At 40.9% G+C, this 21,528-nt stretch overlaps 1 protein-coding gene across 1 annotated transcript; it reads left to right on the top strand.

The window, feature by feature from the left end:
* The first annotated feature begins 113 nt into the window (after nucleotides 1-113).
* On the top strand, nucleotides 114-21,039 carry AQP1 (aquaporin 1 (Colton blood group)). Its single transcript, XM_009673385.2, has 4 exons — nucleotides 114-1,632; nucleotides 17,208-17,372; nucleotides 17,616-17,696; nucleotides 19,208-21,039. Exons 1-4 carry the CDS (start codon nucleotides 1,243-1,245, stop codon nucleotides 19,385-19,387), a joined length of 816 nt encoding a protein of 271 aa, XP_009671680.1. The 5' UTR covers nucleotides 114-1,242; the 3' UTR covers nucleotides 19,388-21,039.
* Nucleotides 21,040-21,528: the final 489 nt, after the last annotated feature.

The raw sequence follows: 21,528 nt of genomic DNA, 5'->3' as shown, positions 1-21,528 counted from the left end.
CTGACCTTCAGGAGAGGAGCGCTGGATGTCTGCAGGCTATACTTTCACTTCAGGATGTGGGTTAGGAAGCCCCCAGATTGGCTTTTTTCCTGCCGGTCGGAAGGAAGGCAGGAGAGCGAGCCCAGGGAAACCCTGAGACGCCTCTGGTTGGGACGGGGAGGGGGTGGGGGGAGGCGGAAAAAGTGAAGAAACGAAGTAAATGCCCATTTCATACGTCCCTCAGCACGATTTCTTCCCCTCCGCTTAAGCATAAACCTCTCAAGGGCAGAGCAAAAAGGGTGCAGAGAACCTGCGCTTCGACCTAGCGCTAATGCAAACCCCGTGCGCTGGCGGAGAGGAGCCGGGCACGGAGACGCGGGCTAGATCAGACTGGCTCTTCTGCAAACCCGAACGCCTCCTCTAGCTGCAGAGGGCAGCTCTTTCGGGTCCGAACCGCCGGCGTATGAAGCACCCAGCTGACCTGCAGTGGAGTTATTTCAGCTTTACGCGGTGGTCGCAGGGATTAGAACGACTCGCAACCGTTAGTCGGTCAAGACCTGTTTGTGTGAGTCTGTGTAAACATATATGTTTGTACATCTGTCAGGCTTGGCATCAGAAATGCGTCCAAGTCTGCGCAGAGCCAGCAGAGGAGAGGTTCCCACCTGTTTTCAAATGAAACGGAGTCATTTAAGTCCCTGGAGCGCCGATTTAGTTGTTGATTTTATTTATTGCTTTCGGATGTCACCGGCTGCCGGTGAAGCTGAGCATGAACAACTTACCAGCCTGCACAGATAACTTTTCTTTTTGTTTAGTCCAGCACGAGGGAGAAATCCTGTAAAAGCTCTCAGCCCAGTCTGTGGGCTGAATGGCGATAGAGAAGTCAAACGAGTGAAGGTAAAATTCCTGCGGTGCTCCTAAAGACTTTTCCAAAGATTTTAAAAAAGCCTCTTAAAAACGGCAGCAGAGATCGAAGGCTGTTAAGGGAAGGGGAAAAAAAAAAAAAGGGGGAAGAAAAAACTTTGGCAGGCATGCAGTGTCTTACATCAATCTAGCAGTCAGCATCTATGTAGATGTTCTTTCCTCCTTTTGTGCAACACCCCTTCCCTCCTACAGACCACCCAAAGCCCTATAAATAATCCAAGAACTCTATTTTTTCTCCAGATTTCTCTTCAGACCTCAAAGGGAAAATATCAAGCAGAAGAAGGGAGAGAGGGAGAAGAAGGGAAAGTGCGAGAGAGAGAGAGAGAGCGAGGGAAGGGAAAGATGGCTAGTGAATTCAAAAAGAAAATGTTCTGGAGGGCGGTGGTGGCTGAGTTCTTTGCCATGAGCCTCTTTATTTTTATCAGCATTGGCTCGGCTCTGGGTTTTAGTTTCCCGGTTGTGGGCAACAAAACGTCCACAAGGTCTCAAGACAACGTGAAGGTCTCGCTGGCTTTTGGGTTATCCATTGCTACCATGGCACAAAGCGTGGGCCACATCAGCGGTGCCCACCTGAACCCCGCGGTGACCCTGGGCCTTCTGCTGAGCTGCCAGATCAGCATCTTCAAGGCGCTCATGTACATCATCGCTCAGTGCCTGGGGGCAGTGGTGGCCACCGCGATCCTCTCGGGAGTCACCTCGTCTCTCCCAAACAACCTCCTGGGGCTCAACGCGGTAAGCAGAGAAACTTTTGATTCCTCCTTCATTTTTAATGTAGAAATGTGAGGGTAACACCAGCAAGCTACTAAGGGGGTGCGTGTGGGTGTGTGTGTGCGTATGTAGAGGGCGATGGTAGCTTCACTCAGCCAATGGCTCAGTTTAGGGGGGGGATCCAGTCCTGACTGATTGACGCCAGGGTGAATCTAGGATATAGGTACCCTGTGCTGTCAGCTTAAGCACTTTATTAATCCTTTTCCTTTGCAAGAGATGTCGTAGAGAAGGTCCCTTCTCCCCACCCCCTTTCTAAAGCTAGAGGACACTGTGGTCACGACCAGTTTTGCTCATGTTTAGTTTTGTATCTCTGCGTTGATAAAAGTCGCCTTTTGATGCCAATTTAGCATTGAAATCACTGCCAGTTGCGAGGTCGATCCCTGTGATGGTGCTAAAGGTCTCAGATAACATGCCTGCGACTTGCGATGCTGATGAATGTGCATACAGCGATGTTGTTTTCCCATGTGTGAATGTGGTTCTTTTTTCAATACCTAATTAATGATTTCTGTAGCCTGATGATGACTGCAATGTAAGAACCTATGGAAAAAGACACAGAGAGGGATGTGTAGCAAGAGGAAGCTGTGAGCATTACCTGTTGCATTAGGCTCAGTTCCTGCCTGACACAATGACAGCTGCGCTTTCCTTGTGCTCCTGCTTTTGCTATTCAAAAGATGAGGAAAACACTGAATTCTGAGATGTAAGCTGCAGAAAGAGGTGAGGCAATGACATTTAACAGGGATGAAGGTTTCAGCCCTCTTCTAGCCTGCTGCTCACAGCTATTAACAGTCGCATTGCATAAAAAGTACTTTGAATATTTCAGTGCTTGGCTGCAACTGTTCCCTCTAAAAATTGCTGTCATTTTATTGTTCTTATTTTAGCATAGCAGCCGTGAAAAGGATAGATACACTTTTTAAACATTAAATCATCCCATTGTCAGAGGCAGTCCCACAGCCACAAATATTTGGGTCACAATCCAAAGAGGAGTATTATAAGTGGAAATTCCCTTCTAGTCACTTTTCTCACCTGATGCTGTTAAGGACAAATATATCACATCTTTTCCGTGGCCCCTCTCTTGCAGACTATTTCTGGCTGCAGTCTGGGACTTGAACCTATTTGAAATATTATGTCCAGTTGAAGTCGTAGGGATATTTGGGACCTAAAGCTCCAAATCAAAGGTCTCTTCATAAATCATTTGGGCAAAAGGGGAAGAAAAAATAAACAAAAGTTAAATGCACAAATAGGGTAACATGTTTTAGCATGCTATGCCGTTATAGTTAACTCCAAAAGTGAGACTGTGAAGATTTTTTAAAACGTAATAAAAGTTGGTATTAAAAAGGTCATTCCTGAGTAGCCAAAGTGTATCATCCATCTCAGCATTACTCTGAGGGTTAGGTGCTTACCTCCCTCTTCGGAGTCTGGTGCCTGCAGGTACCTCCTTGTGCCACCACTTTTGAAATCTTAATAGGGTTAATCCAGCACATTCTGGGGAAGAAGAGAGAAGCTTTTTATTAACTCCAGAAGGCTCTGGCTGTGCATATGGTATGTGATCTCTCCCTCTGAAACCACTGGCAGAGGGAGCTGCTTAACCACATGGGACAGGGTATCCGCCCAAGTGGTTTCCTAGAGAGGTCTGACTGCCAGCTGCTATTAAACACGGGAGGTCTGGTTTCAGTAGCACTGTCATTCGGTCTTCCCCGTTTGCCTGCCACAAAACGTGGATGACTGGCTTCTTCCTCTATCCTAAAGCCCTGAAACTGGCCACTTGCAAAGTGGGTGTACGTGATCACCCGAAACTTTTCTTGACCCTGAGCTGGTAACTCTCCACGTTACGGCGATGTTATCTAGAGCTTTGCACAAGGATGTCTCAGAAGCGAAGAAGCTACAGAGGCAGGTGGAAAAAAATTCAGGAAAAGAGTGGAGAGAAAACCTGTGGCAGATAATAAAACAAAGAGGGTCCACTCTCAAGGGGAAACTGTGGCATAAGGGTCTCTCCCTTTGGAGAGCGCAGAACACACCACGGAGCTAAGGGGGTAATTTATTTATTTATCACTTCAGTGAAGCCAGATTTGCCCTTTGACCAGGCCACTCCTGAACACTACCTAGTTCTGTGGAGAAAACCTGTGTGGGGGGAATGCTCCTCTTCTTGAACTCGGTAGGTGTTTTGTCACTGATTTTGGTAAGGTTAGGAGACCTCACAAATGAACCTCACAAATTGCATCTTGAGATGGAAGCCTTACTCCCTCCCCCGGGAACTCTGTGAATACAATGGAATCCATCCTTTCCAAGACCATAAAAATCCATGATGGGAGAAAAGTGACATTTTAAGTCTCCATCACAACTGCATTGCAAATCTGGTAACCATTTCTCTAGGTAAATTAATCAGACTGTATAAAGTGGTTCCCGAATGTTATGACAAGCCCTGGTTTCTGTGCTTGTCATTGTCAAATATTCAGAAGAAATATATATATTTTTTCTCTTTCCCATCCAGTTCTAAGTGTTCTGGCAAGAATAGCAGTGGAGGGATCTCCCAGGAGATGGGGAGGGCAACAGCTGCTGTTTTCCCTTGCAAGAAGGAACTAGAGAAGAAAACAAATATATTCAATTCCCACTGACAGGCTGGGATTGACTGGGGAGGGGGAGATGAGGGTTGAGGGAAGTTGAGCCCAGCGCGGGGGAGAACAGCAGAACAGTTGTGCTTGTGCAGAACCAATCATAAAGGGGCATATCCTGAAATCTTAGTCTGGCACTATGAGCATGCTGCCTCCTTCAGCAAACAGGAGATAAGGAGAAACCACAGAGATTTGCTTTAATTCAACACTCTTCAACCTGAGGACAAGGAGGGGAGGGACAGGGCTGGCCTTCCTGCCAGCTACTTTGGCTACTTATCCTCTGGTGAAAGCAAGGGGCATATTCACTCTTGAGAAAGAAAATAGAAAGAAAGGAAGCGCTGGCTTTTGGCAGAGCTGGGAAGAGGGTTTGGACATGCAAGACAGTATTTTCTGTTCTGATCCTGCCATGGTCTTGGACTTGGGGTTTCTTACAGGAAAAACATGGTGGGAGCAATTTCGTGGATTCAGTGGCTATCCGGCGTCCCCACGGGATGCTATGGCAAATTCCATGCCTATGCTTAGATTTATCCTGCCCAGCTGTGAGCCGTGTACTGAGGGGCCAAAGTGAGGAACCTCATTTCCGTAGGTTCCTCTTTAGTTCGCAGAGAAGGAGAGAAAAAGAGAAGTAATTCAGCTCTTAGATCCTTTAAGTTGTCTTCCAGAGACACCCTGCTCTATTCCTGAACTAGAGAAGGAACTCGGGATGATGAGGCTTCAGGCTTGGGAGCCTCTGTTATGTACCCAAAGTAAAGTGGGGTGAATCTGTGCCTTTCTTAGTGTTCAGTGGGAAAAAGGAAACTCAAGTAAATGAAGCAAATCTAACAAATAAACCAAGCCATGGGAGATGCAAGACTGAAGAGAAGGAAGGGAGAAGGTGAAAGCAGAGTGGTCTTTTAATGTGTTCAGTATTAGGGTCTATTTTGTCATAAGAAATAAGTAAAATGATCATATATCAAGGGTTTGATCCATATTTCACTGGAGTCAATGGAAATATTTTTAGCTACTTTACTGGACAATATTCACAGAGGTATTTAGGTTTCTGAATCCTATTAAAACACTAAATTTCCCATAAATTTTAGTAGAGATGTGGGTGTCAGGTGTGAGTATGCAGTATGTTTGCTATTATAAAAATGTGATCATTTTTTCTTACATCATCTTGTATCTTTTTTGGCATTCAGATTACTACATTTTACAAATTTCCATTGGGTAAAACTGTAGGAATAGAGAAAACCTAATCCAAAATACACTCATCTTCCAGCATAGCTGGCTATTGTCTAGTGAGGATGGATCTGTAATTTGGATAATGGAAGAAGGTATTCATCACAGGCAATTAATGACCAACAAAGTACTCAAGCAGGAAAGGCGGGTGAGAGGAGGACCGTGAAGTAACATAATATTTGCTGTTCAGCAGCAATTATCTTGAGAACTTTTATCAAGCTATTAAAAAAATTTTGAGCCAATTTGTTTAGCTCAGTTTTTGTCAGTTTTGTGGGGAAATAATGGAAGTTTGTGAAAGACGTAGACATTACTCTACACTTTATAATTTTGCATACTTGCTGTAGTTCTGTGTACTGAACAGAGTGCCAGGAAATGTACCTCCTAAATCTGGCAAACCTTACTGGTTCAAGAAAGAAAGAAAGAAAGAAAGAAAGAAAAAAAAAGAAAAAGTAAAAACCCGAACACCGTCTTGAAATTGGAAAATTCTTTGAAAATTCTACCTTCAAGTTGATAAAAAAATGTGAGTTTTTTTTAAGTTACAAATGAATCAAAATTGTAGGCAAGGAAAACAGACCTGAAAGTAGTGTTACGCAGGGTAGATAAAGAGAAAAGAAAAACAACCAAGAATAATAAGCATTAGGACTATGTTTTAAAACACAGTTCAGTAGACTGCTAAATGTTGACAGTATAACTGCAGAACTTTCTAGCCAATCCAGAAGGGATCAGCGGTCAGTGGCTTTGGAGGAGAGTATTTTCTTAAGACAAGTGAATAGCAATAAAGATATTACTTCTAGAATGTGGAAAATCCCCTGTTCCTGGAATACACTTTGTGTTTTCAGGGTGGTTGAATGTCTCTCTGTCACCTGAACTCAAAGTGCAGTCTCTTCCACAGCTGGATGAGCAGTGGCAGAAGGATCCGTGCATGCCAGGGTGCAATGTCCTCTTCTGGTAAACACGAAATGACAAATCTAAATTGCTTTTCAAAGACAGGGAGAAGGGAGCCCTTTGCTGTCCTTGATTTTTCATCCCAGGGTGAGTGCTGGGCAGTAGGCTGCTCCTGTGAGGCACCTTCCACGCTCACCAAAGTCACCCTACAGGAAGAGTCCCCTTTGCATAAGTGAACCCCATTCACTGGATCGTGGTCTAAGCGGCAGCAGAGCAGCTCTGGACCCCTATGTTGGAGCTATCTTTTTCCTCTGGTGCACAAACCCCCCTATTCTGCTACTTGGAAAAACGGAGAACTGGCCAGGTCTCTTGTCTCCAGGGGACGAGGCATTGGGCGTGTGGATCCTTAGCTTCTGCAGCTGTAGTATCTTATCATCTGTGGAAGATCAGTGTTGGTAATTGTTTTCACACTGAGTTTCCAAGGGACAGAGGACTGTTACTGTAAACAAAATTCTCCCCACCTTGGCAGTTCCTTCTTTTAAAGCCGAGAGTTGCCACTTAGGTTTTCTCAGTGTGTGGGGGTTCAGGACTGATTTTTTTTTTTTTTTTTTTAATTCCGATATTTCTCACTAACTCTTTCCAGTCCTTTAACAGAGGGGATCACGGATGACAGAAATCATCCGATTCTCCCTGCATCTGCCCATAAGCAAAGCTCTAGTGATGGCTCTCTGCCCATAGGGAGCAGGACTTGCATGCTCGGCCTTGATGACTCAGTGTTTCCCTTTGTGATTTCCCTCTCTCTGTGTGCCCACGCCCTCCGAGTCTGATCTCCTCCAGTCTCAAACTAAACAAAGTCAAGTTGAGTAGGTAGAACTTCCAAAATAAACTGAAAGCTTGACGAAGGGAGCGGATGATTGAGTAAGTGATGCTGCTTTTCCTCTGAGTCAGTCTAGTTCTGTGGAGAATTGTGGTTCCAGAGGTGTTGCTGGATGGATGAGGCATAAAGCTGAGTTCTTGACCTCACATGCTCGTTAAAAACCCCACTGTTCTTTTTTCAAAGTAGATTATGTCCTGTGCCTTTCTCAGGTTTCAACATCATGCCACATTTCACCACCCTCTGCCCTCCCTGTTTTCAATTAGATGTAGGATCCTCCTGCCAGCCTTGCCTGTGCCGAGACATCTTGGTGGTTAAGGCCTCTGGAGCTTTTAGACGGGACCAGAAATGGTTGCAATTTTAGCATGAGCAAAAGGGTTCCTGCACCTGAGCTGCAGTCCAGGATTTTTATTTCTTAACAAAGAGCACCACAACAATAGCTTATTATTCGGTTTCAATCTTGCAGCAGCAGTCTTTCATGGCATGCCAGCATTGTAAGGAATAGCACTAGTTCGGGGACGTGGAACACAGGAAAGGCACCTGCTAAAAACTGGCAGTAGGCTTTACTATATAATTTGGTCACGTAGTGACAGCAGAAACATCTGGGCCTAGATGTAAATCTGATGGTTATCACCCATCCTCCAGAACATTTGGGGATAACAAGGCTTTTATGACGACTCCTTATCTCAGGTCTCAGAAGTTATTTCCATTTCTGCGAAGATTTATGTAGAGCTTCTGCTCCATTCTAATACAGCTGTGCCCTGAGCTTTTGGTGAAGAGAACAACCCTGTGCATACATACATGCATATACAATCCTGTACACACATCTAGGAAAAGAGAATGGCCAAGGTATGGCTAAATGTATTATGTTTTATGCCACATACATTTGGCTATTTTGTGTGCATGGGTATACACCTCCCCCCCTACATATACTAACACTTACATCTACATACCAGAGGTAGATAGATAGATAGATTTTTTCAGATAAGGAAAACCTAGATTTCATTTCCTAATTTTAAATCACTAGAAATTAACCAAAAAAAACCCCTTTTGATTCTAAATCAAGATTTAGCAAGGCAGGAACCATAATCTGAAGTTAAATGGAAATTTCCATGGCAAAATTGAGAATGAGGATTATAGATCTCTTCTAGGTAAACTGATGCAGTGGTAAAAACAACATATAAGTCGTTGGAGCGGGGCTCACTTTAGCAGATAATTTGAATATTTGGGTGCATCAAGAATCAGAGAATCCTAAAAAATGTCACAACCTATGTTGTATATAGCTACCTTTAAGGTAAGCATTTTTTAAAGCAAGGATACTAAACCAAATCTTAAGCACTAAAAAATGAAAAAAAGCAGCCCTGGAAAAAATTGTCTATCTATCTCAAGAGGAAATTGCCTATTTTATTTAGAGCACGAGTAGATTTTTGCTTACTTGTACACTTTCTAGCTTAACTGGCAGAACTCAATAACAGACAGGTCTTTAACTGATAGCTTAAATGAAAATGTTAAAGCAAGATTCTCTGCTAGAAAATTTCCATCCCAGAGTTAAAGAAAATGTTATGGGTCTATATATCTCAGTTTCTGTATTTACCCTGTCCTTAAACTGCTATCTCTTGATCACAAATATGCAGAGGCCAAGGCACTCTTTTGGGTTGATGTGGTGCCTGATACGTTGAGAGATCACGGTCTGTGGCTGTGTTCCTCAGTACCTCCAGGATAATATTAATACCAAGGTCATGGACAAGTGAATGTGCCCTGGGGGTTTGCTAGCTTGGCAGGGAGCAGTGTGTTGGTCCTGCATCTTTGTTAATGTACAACCTGATGGGAAAGAACTGCTCTTTCTGGCATCCAGAGCCAAAGCTAGTGTTGTTTAACTGCTGCAACTCAATGAAGTCAATGAGATTTGAGGGTAGAGCACAGCATCAGCCTCTTAAATCAAATGTACAGGACATGTCAGGCATTGTAAAGAAAACTCTATAGACAGGGGGGCAAAAATGTGTACTGAAAACTCGATAAGGGATATTCCTTAAAGAGGTAGGAGTTTCTTTTTTGGTGTTTTGGGATAAGGAAGGAGCCAAGAAATCATCTGTGTACTGTCCTGACAGAACCCTGTGCATCCCCTCTCCAGGAACCACAGAGAGGTACCAAAGAAAACCAGACTTTTCCAGGCACTTCACACCAGTTCTGTGCCAAGTGAAGTCAATGAACACTTTCAAAGGCAAACTGCAGCAAATGTTTCCTTCTACATATCCATACAACTTCTCTTGAAGTTAATGATGACCACATTTGGACTGAGGAATGCATAAAGTCAGATTTGGCCCCTATTTCTTCCTTTGATATGAATTCCTATTTGATGAACAAGGTGGAGAAGTGAGGGAGTTGGAATTGTCCCCTTAACTCCTGCAGTCCCATGCATACATTCAGAGCTGTATTTTAACTCCATGGAAATATCAGCTTTTGAATGCTCTACACAAGACCATTTGACGATGTAAACTATCTCAGACTTGGAAAGTCTGAAAATTTCACAAGTTTCCTGGAGCGTTGGTCTAGAAATATAAAATGAATATCACTTTGGTGCAGTTGCCAACAACCATACCGTGAGGTTTGTGCAAATCCAGCTAGTTATTCCAGTAACAAGATTGAAAGTAAAATTGTATTAAGCTCAAAATTCAAATAGGCCCTCGATTCCCCATTGAAAGACCATCTTCTTCTGGTCTGACAATAAAGGAGGTCATAAATAGCTCACTGGTATAAATGAGTGCTTCAAGTGTGTTCCTGAAAACAGACCGTTTACTTCGATTTTGTAGGCTATAGAAAAAAATGATCACTCTTCCTCATCCTCTGAATAGAATTTGTTTATTTCTCACCAGCAGAACAAACAAGCAAAAAATTTTTCCCAGAGAAACTTTCCCAGATGCACATCAAAAAGCAAAAGTGTAAATGAGACTGTTCAACAAATGGTCTATCTCCAGCTAGCCGTGTGTAATGAAAGACCTATAGAAGAATTGACTTTTGCTATCTGTCACTGGCCTCATATGTTGGCATTATATGCTCTGACTTAATAGAAGTGAAACCATCACTCTTCTCTTTATGGCATACCAGGATGCTGCAACACAAAGCCGTGGCTAATTTCTCATCAGATTGATGAAGGGTGGGAGGAGGGAAGTTAGTCTTGTTCCTGGAGGGTGTCTGCTATTCAAAGAATGGAAAATATGATTTGTGCTTTGGGAATTGAATGTGGCCCGTTTAGAGCTTTTAAGGTTGTATTTATAGGAAGGATAATCTGGCAGAGGACAATACGTTTTGTCCCTAGATTCTGCTGTAAGCTTCTATTGTTGATCTAGGATATGATCCAAAGCTAATCCTTTACCTCATAAGCAACTTCTTTTGAGTGCTCCTATCGTATAATTTTAAGTGAAACTATTTACACCTTTGCTTGACTGTACTTATTAAAGAAACTATAATTTTATATGCACTGAATCCCTAACACTCAAATAATGGGTATAAAAACATCAATTTCAGAATGATAATATTAAATACCTATGAGAGATGGGAATCACTGTAGTCAAATAGCTAGAGGTGAAGTAATATGTTTTGTAAGTAAAGAATAAGTTGACTGCCAGATAAAGGAAGGTTTATAACTACTGAGTGCTGGAACAGCCTTCCAGCAGGTGAAAGAGAGGTTGTTGAGAAAGGCTATCAAGACATTTTCATGATAGGGCTTGGAGTTGAAAAAATGAGAAAGAGTCAAACAAAGACACAGGCCAGATCAGTGAAAGATGGTTCTGAGGGCAGTAGGGAGATTGATTTCTGAGATTACATTTAAAGAACATTAGATTTAAGAACTCTGCCTTGTTAAACATTTAAATGTTAGTTGGTATAAAGCAGCATAGCAGACATTTTTATTGCAGGGAGGAAGAAGAGGGCATGAAACATTTAAACTAATGTGAAAAGTTATCATTAAGAAAAATAAGGAATATCAAAGAAGGAAGAGTTTAAGCTACAAAAATAAAATACATTAAGATAGATAAGATAAGATATCCTTTTTTGAAGTCAGCCAGGCAGTAGAGACATTTAAATTGACTCATATTTGGTTGAAGAAAATGCTCAAATGGCTCCATTAAGGAAAAAGTCTTCCGTGGTAGTGTTAAGCTAATAATTTGGAGTGCTAAAAACATCAGGCCTCATGCAGATAGTCAACTATTTATTTTCATTCAACGCATAGGAAAGAGGTTTGTCTGGTACACAGGAGATATTATCTACTACAGCACTGTTCCTTAAAATGCTAGATTTAGTGTGGACAGAAGAACATAGTTTTTCTCTCAACGGGAGTATTAAAAATGAAAAGATAAAAGATAAAAAGGATAATACATGTACAGCTGGCCCATGCCATAGCTCTTTTTATGTGCCAGTCATGCCGTTTCTGGGATTTTGCAAAAGATACCTTACCCGAGGGTGGGCTAGGCAAGGGAGGGGAGACCCAGCCATCAGCACTGTCTCATGTTTCAATAAGATACCAGGACTTAACTTTTCTTTCAAAAAAAATCAGCCAGCACAGCTTGCAGTGAAGTATTTCATAAGGACAGAGAAAATTGGCATTCCCCTACTGCAAAATAGACTTCTGAATTTCCAGAGGCCTATCATTTCTCAGGAATAATGAGAAACTAATCCTTGTTATATGAAAGTGAGCTAGACCCTAGAAGAGACAATCCATGGTTAAGAGTTTGCAGGATGATATGAGGCATAGTACCACGTGATGAAACCACCTTGCATAACAAACTGCCTTATCCATATAACGGGAAACAGGTTGGAACTTCATATACTTTTATTCCTAATGGGAAAAAAATGAAGCCACTGGGGAATTACACAGTCAGGTTTACCTTGGGCCAGTTTAATTTCCTGTCCCCCTGTTTCTCTTTTGAAGGCTGACAGCTAATAAATATCTTGCTCTGAAAAAACAAAAGGAAAGAAAACACACCATTATTTTGCCCACATTATTACTTTAAGCTGTGGAAGTCAGCTAAACATGGTAGTCAAGGGCACTTCTGAGAAAGAAGCTTTTGTAGTTTTAGTATCAGCTAAATCAAAACTGATCTTGTAGACAAATGGAAGCAATATGACTGCTATTTACCTCCTAAGACCACAGAGCAGATGCCCATCTCAGCTAGTTACTCTCATGGTCATGACTGGTTAGTGAATTTCCATTAAGTTTTGCGCTCAGGGTTAATGATCTCTGCTGGATTACATTACCTGCCTCTTGGCTCACCCACAAATATGGAATACATCAATCATCTATGCAGAGCCTTCCCAGTCGGTGATCCACCAACTAAGGATCCACTGTCTGAGACAGTCAATGGCTGTTTCTGAGTATTAACTCAGACAACTCAGCAGTAGGGCTGAGGCAATTCTGTCCCAATCTTGCCAACAAAATCAAGAATCAAAACCTCTCATACAATCATTCAGGTTGCAAGGGGCAGCAGGAGGTCTCTAGTCCAACATCCTGCTCAAAGCAGGCTCAACACTGAGTTCAAACTAAGTTGCTCAGGGACAATAGAGCCATTATCAAGGAAAGCTACTGTTTCAATGGATAAAGAATGCCATCCTCCATCCCTAGCTCCAGTAATGCAGAACAGGGCGGTTCAGGATGCCCTCAAGTACCACTTTCTTACCTACCAAAGAGCTGTAGCTCAGCAGCTTTCTGAATGAAATGTGATTTCTATACTTTTAGTGAATTCCAGTGGCTTTTTCTTCCCTTAACTTGTCCAGAATCCCACTGAATTCAGTTAAAATATTATTGATGGGGTTCAGCTCAAGGAATAAAACGCTTCGCTTGGGCTAGTCAGGACTTCATGTAGGCTTCTGCATGATGTCTGCGTGCTATTATAGTCAAAGCAGAGTTAGTCAGTACATCTAGAGTAGCCCAGAGAGTGATTCAGCTAATCAGATATGTGTCTACATATAATTCTCAGATTCTACCATTGCTGAAGTGTTGTAATCCATTTCTTAGGTGTGTTCCTGGTGCTGGGGGAGGCCAACTTGTTTTACCAAAATAGTGGAGAATGACTTCTTAGAAATGAAGTGCCGTGGGGCAGTCTTTGTCAACACAAAGGAGGAGAAGACTGGATTGTCTCCTACGTTATGGAGAATTGTGTTGAAGATGAATATGGGCCTGCATGTTTCGTCTTATTTCCTTAGGACAGATCTGGTTCTTTAAAGCATTGAATCTACTCTTGGGACCTCGGAAGTTTGAAGCATGAAAAGGTCAGGGAGTAACTGCCACTGCCTGCTCTCTGACCTTTTTTCTGTTAACGAGCATCATCTAAAACGTGGAGCATGAGAGTTGTTGTACTGAGACGCAGAGGCCAGAGGTTTCCCCACAGATACATCAAGGAGAAGGCAGCGCCAGCCCCTGCCCCTGCCCACACACCTTATTGTAAGCAGTGAGATTAAGCTTTAGACATCCCTGAGTTATATCGAAGGCTCAAGATTCTAGAGTTAGATATTACACAAAAATTCAAGCTTTCCTTTAAAAAGGTAAATAAAATGTGAAAATACGACTGGCAGGTAACCAACACATGTTGGTTATGCCTATCTTGTTCTCTCAGGAGCTTAAAACAGCAGATTTGAAAGGTGCTAAGTGTTTTACATAGTATTAAGGGTAAGCTGGGTAACACTTGCAACTCTACAGTGACAAAGGATTATACAGAAATAAGTATATATCTACATTTTTAACTTCATATTTCTCCTCGTCTATGGGAAATACTACAAAAGGCACCTTTCTGCTACCCTCATTCCCCTTTGGTTGAGACTTGATTAGGGTGGTGAAGAATCATACTTTTCCATGATCTTAAATGGGCCAGGCTGCTACCGATAGCTCTGACAAGTAGGCAAATAACCAAAGTCTGTGATAATATACTCACGTACTGCAGATCAACGGACCACAGTAAACCAGGTCATCCAATGTTTGCCTTGGTTTGCAGTGTTTTGGAAGACGGCCCAGAGTTCTTGCTCTCACAGTGGAATCTGATGTCCCTGGCAGGCTACGTAGAATTGCTAGAGGAAAGCAAAAGGTTTCCTATGATATTTCCAGGTTTTCTTTGATTCCACAGAGCCCGTCAATAACAGTGTTGATTAGCAGGGAGAATGACCTCAAGTCACGTCACACATAGGATGTCTTTTCCTGGAGGGAAAGGAAGAATATGATTTCCGCCTCTCAAAGATAAGGATTATCACAGTTTTTGAAAGTGTAATGTTGCTCTTATTGTCTTTTTCTCTTTTGTAGAAGTCCTTCAAAGTGAAGGGAAAGACTAAAGGTAGCTCAATGTTTAATGCTTTCGTATGTCAAGGCCTTTTCAAATATTAACATGAAAATATCAAACACATTATGATAGAAGACAATTTAGTTCCTTACCCCCCTGTTCAGGCGTCTCTAAATTACTCACTTATTTACAAATACATCTGCCTTTTGAGTTTGGCCATGGCCTTCCAAATATGAGACAGGACTTTCCAGAGAGTCAATAGTCCACATTCTTAAAGTGATACTATTACTTTTGATATCAGTGGGATGCATTTGAAGCATATATTATTAAGTTGCAAATCCCACTGTCTCTGTAGGAAATAAAGTGATTACTTTTAGGAGAGTGATAACAGTAATAAGCTACTAATTTAATCATATCTCAAGTGCTCAATATGGATTTTCAGATCATGTCGTTTCCTCTGACAGCTCTGGCAGCATGTATTCATGTCCGGCTGGTAGTTCTCACATATAAGTCTTACTCAAGCTGGAGGTTTCAATAGCTGACTACAGTGTCTACTATCTGGATGCTGAAGGAACAAAAATGTCCATTATTTCAACTGAAATTCCCTTCTATCTGTGGATAAACTACTTCCAACTCAAGGGTTATCAATACTGCATATTAAAGAGCAAGATACAAAAATATATTGTTAATGTTTCATATTGGCAGGTCTTTGAAATCAATGACATTTTGTTATTTGTAATGGAGCTAAACAGATTTTTGTTAGCTGAAGACTCAGCCCATTTGTTTCAGTGTTTCTCTGGACAGATGCTTAGTAATTTGATAACATGATGCTTTATAACAGAGGAGAAATAAGAAAAGTGAAAAGTGAAAGAATTCAGCTAAACATCCTTAAGTTTTAAGTTATTTAAAAATTAGTTTTAGGCTGCAAAACCGTGCAAATAGATTCAAGAATAGTTTCCTGTAGTTCCCTTGTTCCGGACAGGTCGCAGTAACATTTAGCTATGTTTTTGTCATGTATGACCTTGCAATTTTTAATGCAGCGGCTATGACAGATGGGATAACCCTCTGATAACATTACTCTTGAGCATAAGTTTTGCAAAATTTGCTTCCTTCTCACTTTCTCTGAGTCAGCCTCAATTCTTAGTTACTTTGGCCTGTGTCCAAATTCATGTTTTATCCTACAGCACATGTAATGAAGTTACTTCTACTTAACACCAAGTTATTCAGCTCAGATACAGGCCTGCCTTTTCTAACTAAGACACCAGGGAATATAGCAATTAGAATCATAATTCAAATCCTGTTATAGCTCTGAACGGTTGAAGTCCACAGTAGCTTGTTAAGCACTGGTCTGTAACAGTACTCCTGAAACATAACAGAATTTCTGCTGTTCTGATGTTCATATATGTGAGTAACTGTGGTTTCAGTATGTTCTACAGCAGTTACATATCTAAAAAAATTCCACTTTTTCATCATTAATAACACAATTGGAATATCTACATCTGCCAGTGCAAGTCCTTCTACAGAACTTGCTTTACTTCACTAAGGAATTGAAATACTTCCCCCATGAACACTTTAGGAGTTGTATCTTGTGGATGTTTTTTTCTAACTCACAAAGAAATTGAGTGTGATTTAGCTCAAATCTGAGATACCTAAAATTTATGGTCTACATGAGAGTTAAGTGTCTAAGCTCTTCTTATAGTCAAATGAGATCTAGTCAATGGAGTCAATGAAAGAGAAAGAGCAAATCATTTCACTCTCAAATAACCACCTGCATTTGGTGACCTGAATGGGTCTTTTATCTCCACTGACTCTATTGTTTAGATGTCCAAGTTTAGAGAAACACTACCTAAACACTGGCATCTATAGAGTCATTTCAAGCATCTCTGGTCTTCTGAAGGTCTTGTATCACATGCACCAGCATCACATGAATGCCTCAGGTATATCAGGGCATCTCGAATGGCATTAGATGCATATTTTCAGGTAATTGAATCATACTGTAGGTGTCTTAATATTTAAGACAAAATCTACTCGTGGGGCCTGCACATCGCAGGACATTTTCCAAATGTAATCCTTGCTTTGAAGAACGCTTATTTAATTAAAACAAAGAAACAAACAAACAAAAACACAGTGATCGGAGGAGAGAATAGTTGCATATAGCAGAGGCACATTCAAGCTACCCAGAGCTATGCTCCTTTCCTGCTCTCTGTTTATTCCTTCCTCTACCTGCCCCAAGTTTGCTCGGTAGTTGTTGTTAAAGCAATGTTGAGAAATGTCTAATCTGACCACAGCATCCTTATTTTCAGAAGCAGTAAACAGATGTCTTAAGGATAGTTCACTTCCAGATGGGAACTCTGCTGAAGGCAAATCTCTGGCTCTTTTGTCGCTCACGTGTACACTGGTTATATTCCCTTCGTGTCTAGCGGTTCAGCGTTCTCTTTGGCTGGACACAGCTACCATATTGCATAAGCAAAAGCTGGGTCCATCGACACTTGAGTACAGCAGTGAGCGTTCCAGCTGATTTCTCTTCCCTTCCTCTTTTTAGTAAGTAAAAGCAATTTGAGGACACGAAATGCCTGACTGTGCGTGTCTGGAGTCTCCTACTGAGACACCAGACCTCATGAGGCTTTATCATGCCTGGTTTAAGGGCAGGTAGGAACATCAGGTAACGTTTTCCTTCTTATCTCCATCCAGCTTTCAGAGGGAATCAACGCTGGCCAAGGACTAGGTATTGAAATCATCGCTACCCTTCAGCTGGTGTTATGTGTGCTCGCCACCACAGACCGGAGAAGAAATGATGTCTCGGGATCAGCACCTCTGGCCATTGGACTCTCCGTTGCCTTGGGACACCTTCTTGCTGTAAGTTTTCACTCTCACAGTTGTTATCTGCAATGTTCCACCTTGGGTTGGGCCGGTGAAGGCAGCTAGATCATGGGAAGATCATAGTTTCTTTCTCTTTGAAGAGAACCGGGTGGGATGAAAGAAGCTATTCTGTACATCCGATACAGGCTGCATGCTGCCACGTGCAAGGTGCTCTCCTGTGCGATGGAGACGCCACATCTGCATCGATACCTTACCACTGGTTCTCTTTCCACCTCCTAGATTGATTACACTGGCTGTGGAATTAACCCAGCGAGATCTTTCGGCTCAGCGCTGATTGCCAACAATTTTGAAAATCACTGGGTAAGTTGAAGAAATTGGTCTAGCTTATAAGACACTCTGCATGTAGGCAGTCACAAGATCAGAAACATTTAAACACTTATCATTAGCAATTCATTAAGGAGTTGCCATTTGTATTTCATTTAACAAAAACAATCTTCTGTCCCTAACTAAATCCGGGGGATTACAAAATCCTCAGGATTATAGTGTATGTTCCAAATAGTGCAACTGATGTTATTCGGTTATTACCCTTTACATTTAATTATTTTAATTATTTTAAAATGTAAAGCCTCATTGCATAGAATCCTATTTTGTGTATTCATAGTTTAAATTGAGTTTGCAAATGGCTACTGCTTAATCTGGTAAACCTTACTTCAAGAAGGCTCTTAAGAAGGTTAAACTGAAGTGGATCATAAAATATTCGAAAGCTAATAAAATGTTCATCTGCTTAAAGTTAAGTATCTGCTTATGTGCTTCTATGGATAAGGGCACTGGAAATACTGTAGATTTTAAAATTATACCCTTTGGTCAAAACGATGAATTTAATGAAAATTTACTTGTTTCACTAAAACTCAATAAAATAGGCTAAGGCTAATATAAAAGTCTTAAACGAGCACATGTTCTTCAGTATTTAAAATGTTGCTTATTCCAGCTCTCCTACTCATGATTTTTGCAGCCATTTGCATAAATATTCATGGAAATTCAGTGTGTATAAAAATTGGTCTGTGAAAATTTTGGATATGTATATCATTTCAATCTAAAGGGTAAAGCATAAAATGAGAACACGGGAGAAATTTTGTCATTTATCTCCCATTTAAGCACTTCTATTGAGTTACTGAGTTAATGCAGCTAAGTTAATATTTTCAGAAGTGTGTATAAAAATCGGTTGCCTTTGAGGAGGCAGAGAGAGAAAGCAGGAGAGAGAGGTAATAATTCAGATTAAAACAATGACATTGCTGGAAAAAAAGTAAAAATATGTTCGGACTCAGGGTCTCTTCGACCGTGCAGATCCCTCAGAATCATCTGTTATTTCTAATAATATCAGTCTATACATTTATTACCTCTCCCCCCAAACTTTGCTTGCCTTAAGCGATTAGACTAGCATAGTTACAAGAACATCACTAGTGAAATAGTAGCTAGTAGTAAATTATGCCCCTAATTAGATCCTCACAAAGTATTCCTTTAAAATTCCTCCAAGAATCACTGCAAGTTAGAGTGAGAAAGGAATTTTTCAGTGCTTCTGAGTATGCCCAAGATGTAACTTGAGTGAACAGAGATGTTTTACCACTAGATGCCTAATTTTAAATATATAAATTTGACAATCTAGTCACATCTATTCATCTCTGAGTCTGCTGCCACCATCTATTAAGAAATTCTTGACTTCTGGACTATGCATTTAAATCAATGTTCAGGTGATATATATGATTTAAAAGTTTTCACTGTACATTTTGTACAGAAAACCTTCAGAGATTTTCACAACAGCTTCAAATGCACTGATACCTGAAGTACTAACTGGGCTTGGCAATGTATTTCAGATCTTCTGGGTTGGGCCAATTATCGGAGGAGCAAGTGCTGCCCTCATTTACGACTTCATCCTGGCTCCCAGAAGCAGTGACCTGACTGACCGCGTGAAGGTGTGGACCAGTGGCCAAGTAGAGGAGTATGATCTGGAAGGAGACGATATGAACTCCAGAGTTGAAATGAAGCCAAAATAAAGAAGGACAAACGGGGGGGGGGAAAAGCACGTCATTGATTTCTGAAGATTTTATCAGTGTTATAGACTCTCTGTAAACCAGCAAGCAGTACTTTGTTTTTTAATTCAATATGATTTTCCATTTTTTTGCCCCCAATCCTTATACTATTTTTTTATATCTGAGGTTTTTCCACTACAAAGCCTTCTGGCCAAGAAGTCATCAGATACTTGAGCCAGAGCTAAATAAACGGGATTAAAATATAACACTTCCCTCACCGCCACCAAGTTTTCTGGTGTCTGTAGTGTGGGTTGTTCTTCAGCTCATCGCTCAGTAATGATAAGTAGTTCAAATGACCGATCTGTTTGCTGAAAGAATAGGTATCTAGGACAAAGAGTCATCAGTACCAGTAATGGGGGTTTGATAACCAATACCAGAAAAAGTATTTATGCAGAAATACAAGGTGATGTAAAAAGCCAGCAGTGTGTGTGAAAAATTATTTCTAATTATTGCCCAACAGCATTTTTGGGAAAGAAAAGCCACTAAAAATTGTTTATTATGTAGAATGAACCCTAGTTTTCTGGATTATTGATAATCTCTGAGAAAGAGACCAGAAATATTGTTAGGAAGGCCAAAAATCTCCAAGGTCGCCGGATCCTTTTACATTTTCCAGTCTTTCATTCTCCCTGAACCTGCACGCAGCCCATTATGAGGGTAGGGAATAAATAATAACAAAAGTACAGATACATGAATTCCTGGAAGTAATAACTAGAAGTCAATTTGGAGAGCAGTGATAACAACGGCAACAAGAACAACATGCTGCCAATATGTAAACAGGATCTGATTGTTCCTGTGGCTTCTTTGCCTTTGTTCATCTTACATAATTTAACTCGATCTTTAAAACAAACCGGGAAGAAAAAGGCCCCTTTCTTCCTGACCCCATTTTGATAGCTAGTACTATGAAATTCAGGGACAATGACTAGATATACACACAGTAGGATTTCTAACGAACAGCAAATAAACACTTGTGTGTAAGTCCATTTTGGGGTCATTGTTTATATATATGTTTTATACAGAAAGCCTAGTATACTGTTTTGTAAGAAAATAAGAGCAGAAGACAAGTGAAAAGAATTACAGAAGCGCTTAGCAAAATAAATGACACTGGAAACGTAAAGAAAACTAACATTCTAAAAAATGTGGACAGTTATTTTCTGTTTTCGTTTTTGTGTGTGTGCTACTTTCGATTTCCTGAGTAACCCATAGGAGTAGCTGGTCTTTTATACTAACTGTAGAATATAGCTAAATCGGATAGGTGCTGATACACTTGTTCTGCACTAAATAATTTTACGTAAGAAATGCAGCCTGGAGAAACCTACATTAAAAGCTATACACTTGCCATTTAGACAAGGGATAGTTTGATGGCTGTCTCCTGTTAGAGAGACAGCGTGGACACGGAAACCCAGAGAGATTTATACGGGTTAGCTTATTTCATGAGGTTGAGCAACGTACAATGAAAACAAAGAAATTCGAAACACCGACAAAGCAAAACAGAATACTTGTTTTTTTCTTGCCTACATTTGGTATACTATCCCGTGTATTGTTTTATGTAAATATGGCATGATTGGATTTTGGAGTGGTTGAAAAATAAACAAAATCAGTTGTGCTAACATATGAAATGCTCATGATTCTTGATTTTTAACCTACCTTGCAGCGTAATGCAACTTCATTTTCTGTAGCATCCTCCAGGTGCCCACCTATAAAATAGGGTTGAGAATATTTTTGCTTCTCCACTCTTGACTGCTCCTTTTATTTGATTTCAGGGAAAGTAAGTTTTCAGGGAAACATTTTCAGGGAAAGTAAGTTTTTTTAATAATTGTTTGGCAGACAAAGCAGGGCCCTCACCTGGAGGCAAACTCCCTATCTAGAACGAACTTAGAGATGGAGCAGCGTACCAGGATCTGGTTTTGGCTTTCCAGTATCTTTTTTCAGCTTTATTTGCTGGCACCCTAGTGTACCAATTGCCCCAAATTAGCCTTTTTTCAACATATGGTTTATCAGCCAGAACAGTTGGATAAATCACCAAAAGTTAAAAGTTTGCTCCAACAAACTTGATATAACTTAACACTACAATGATGGAGAAGCTGTGAGATTCACAGCTTGTTCTT

This window comes from Struthio camelus, chromosome 2 (assembly GCF_040807025.1).
Source record: "Struthio camelus isolate bStrCam1 chromosome 2, bStrCam1.hap1, whole genome shotgun sequence".
In the NCBI taxonomy this organism is placed as follows: domain Eukaryota; kingdom Metazoa; phylum Chordata; class Aves; order Struthioniformes; family Struthionidae; genus Struthio; species Struthio camelus.
Note: the sequence above shows the minus strand (reverse complement) of the source record. Positions and strands in the feature narration are given on the sequence as shown.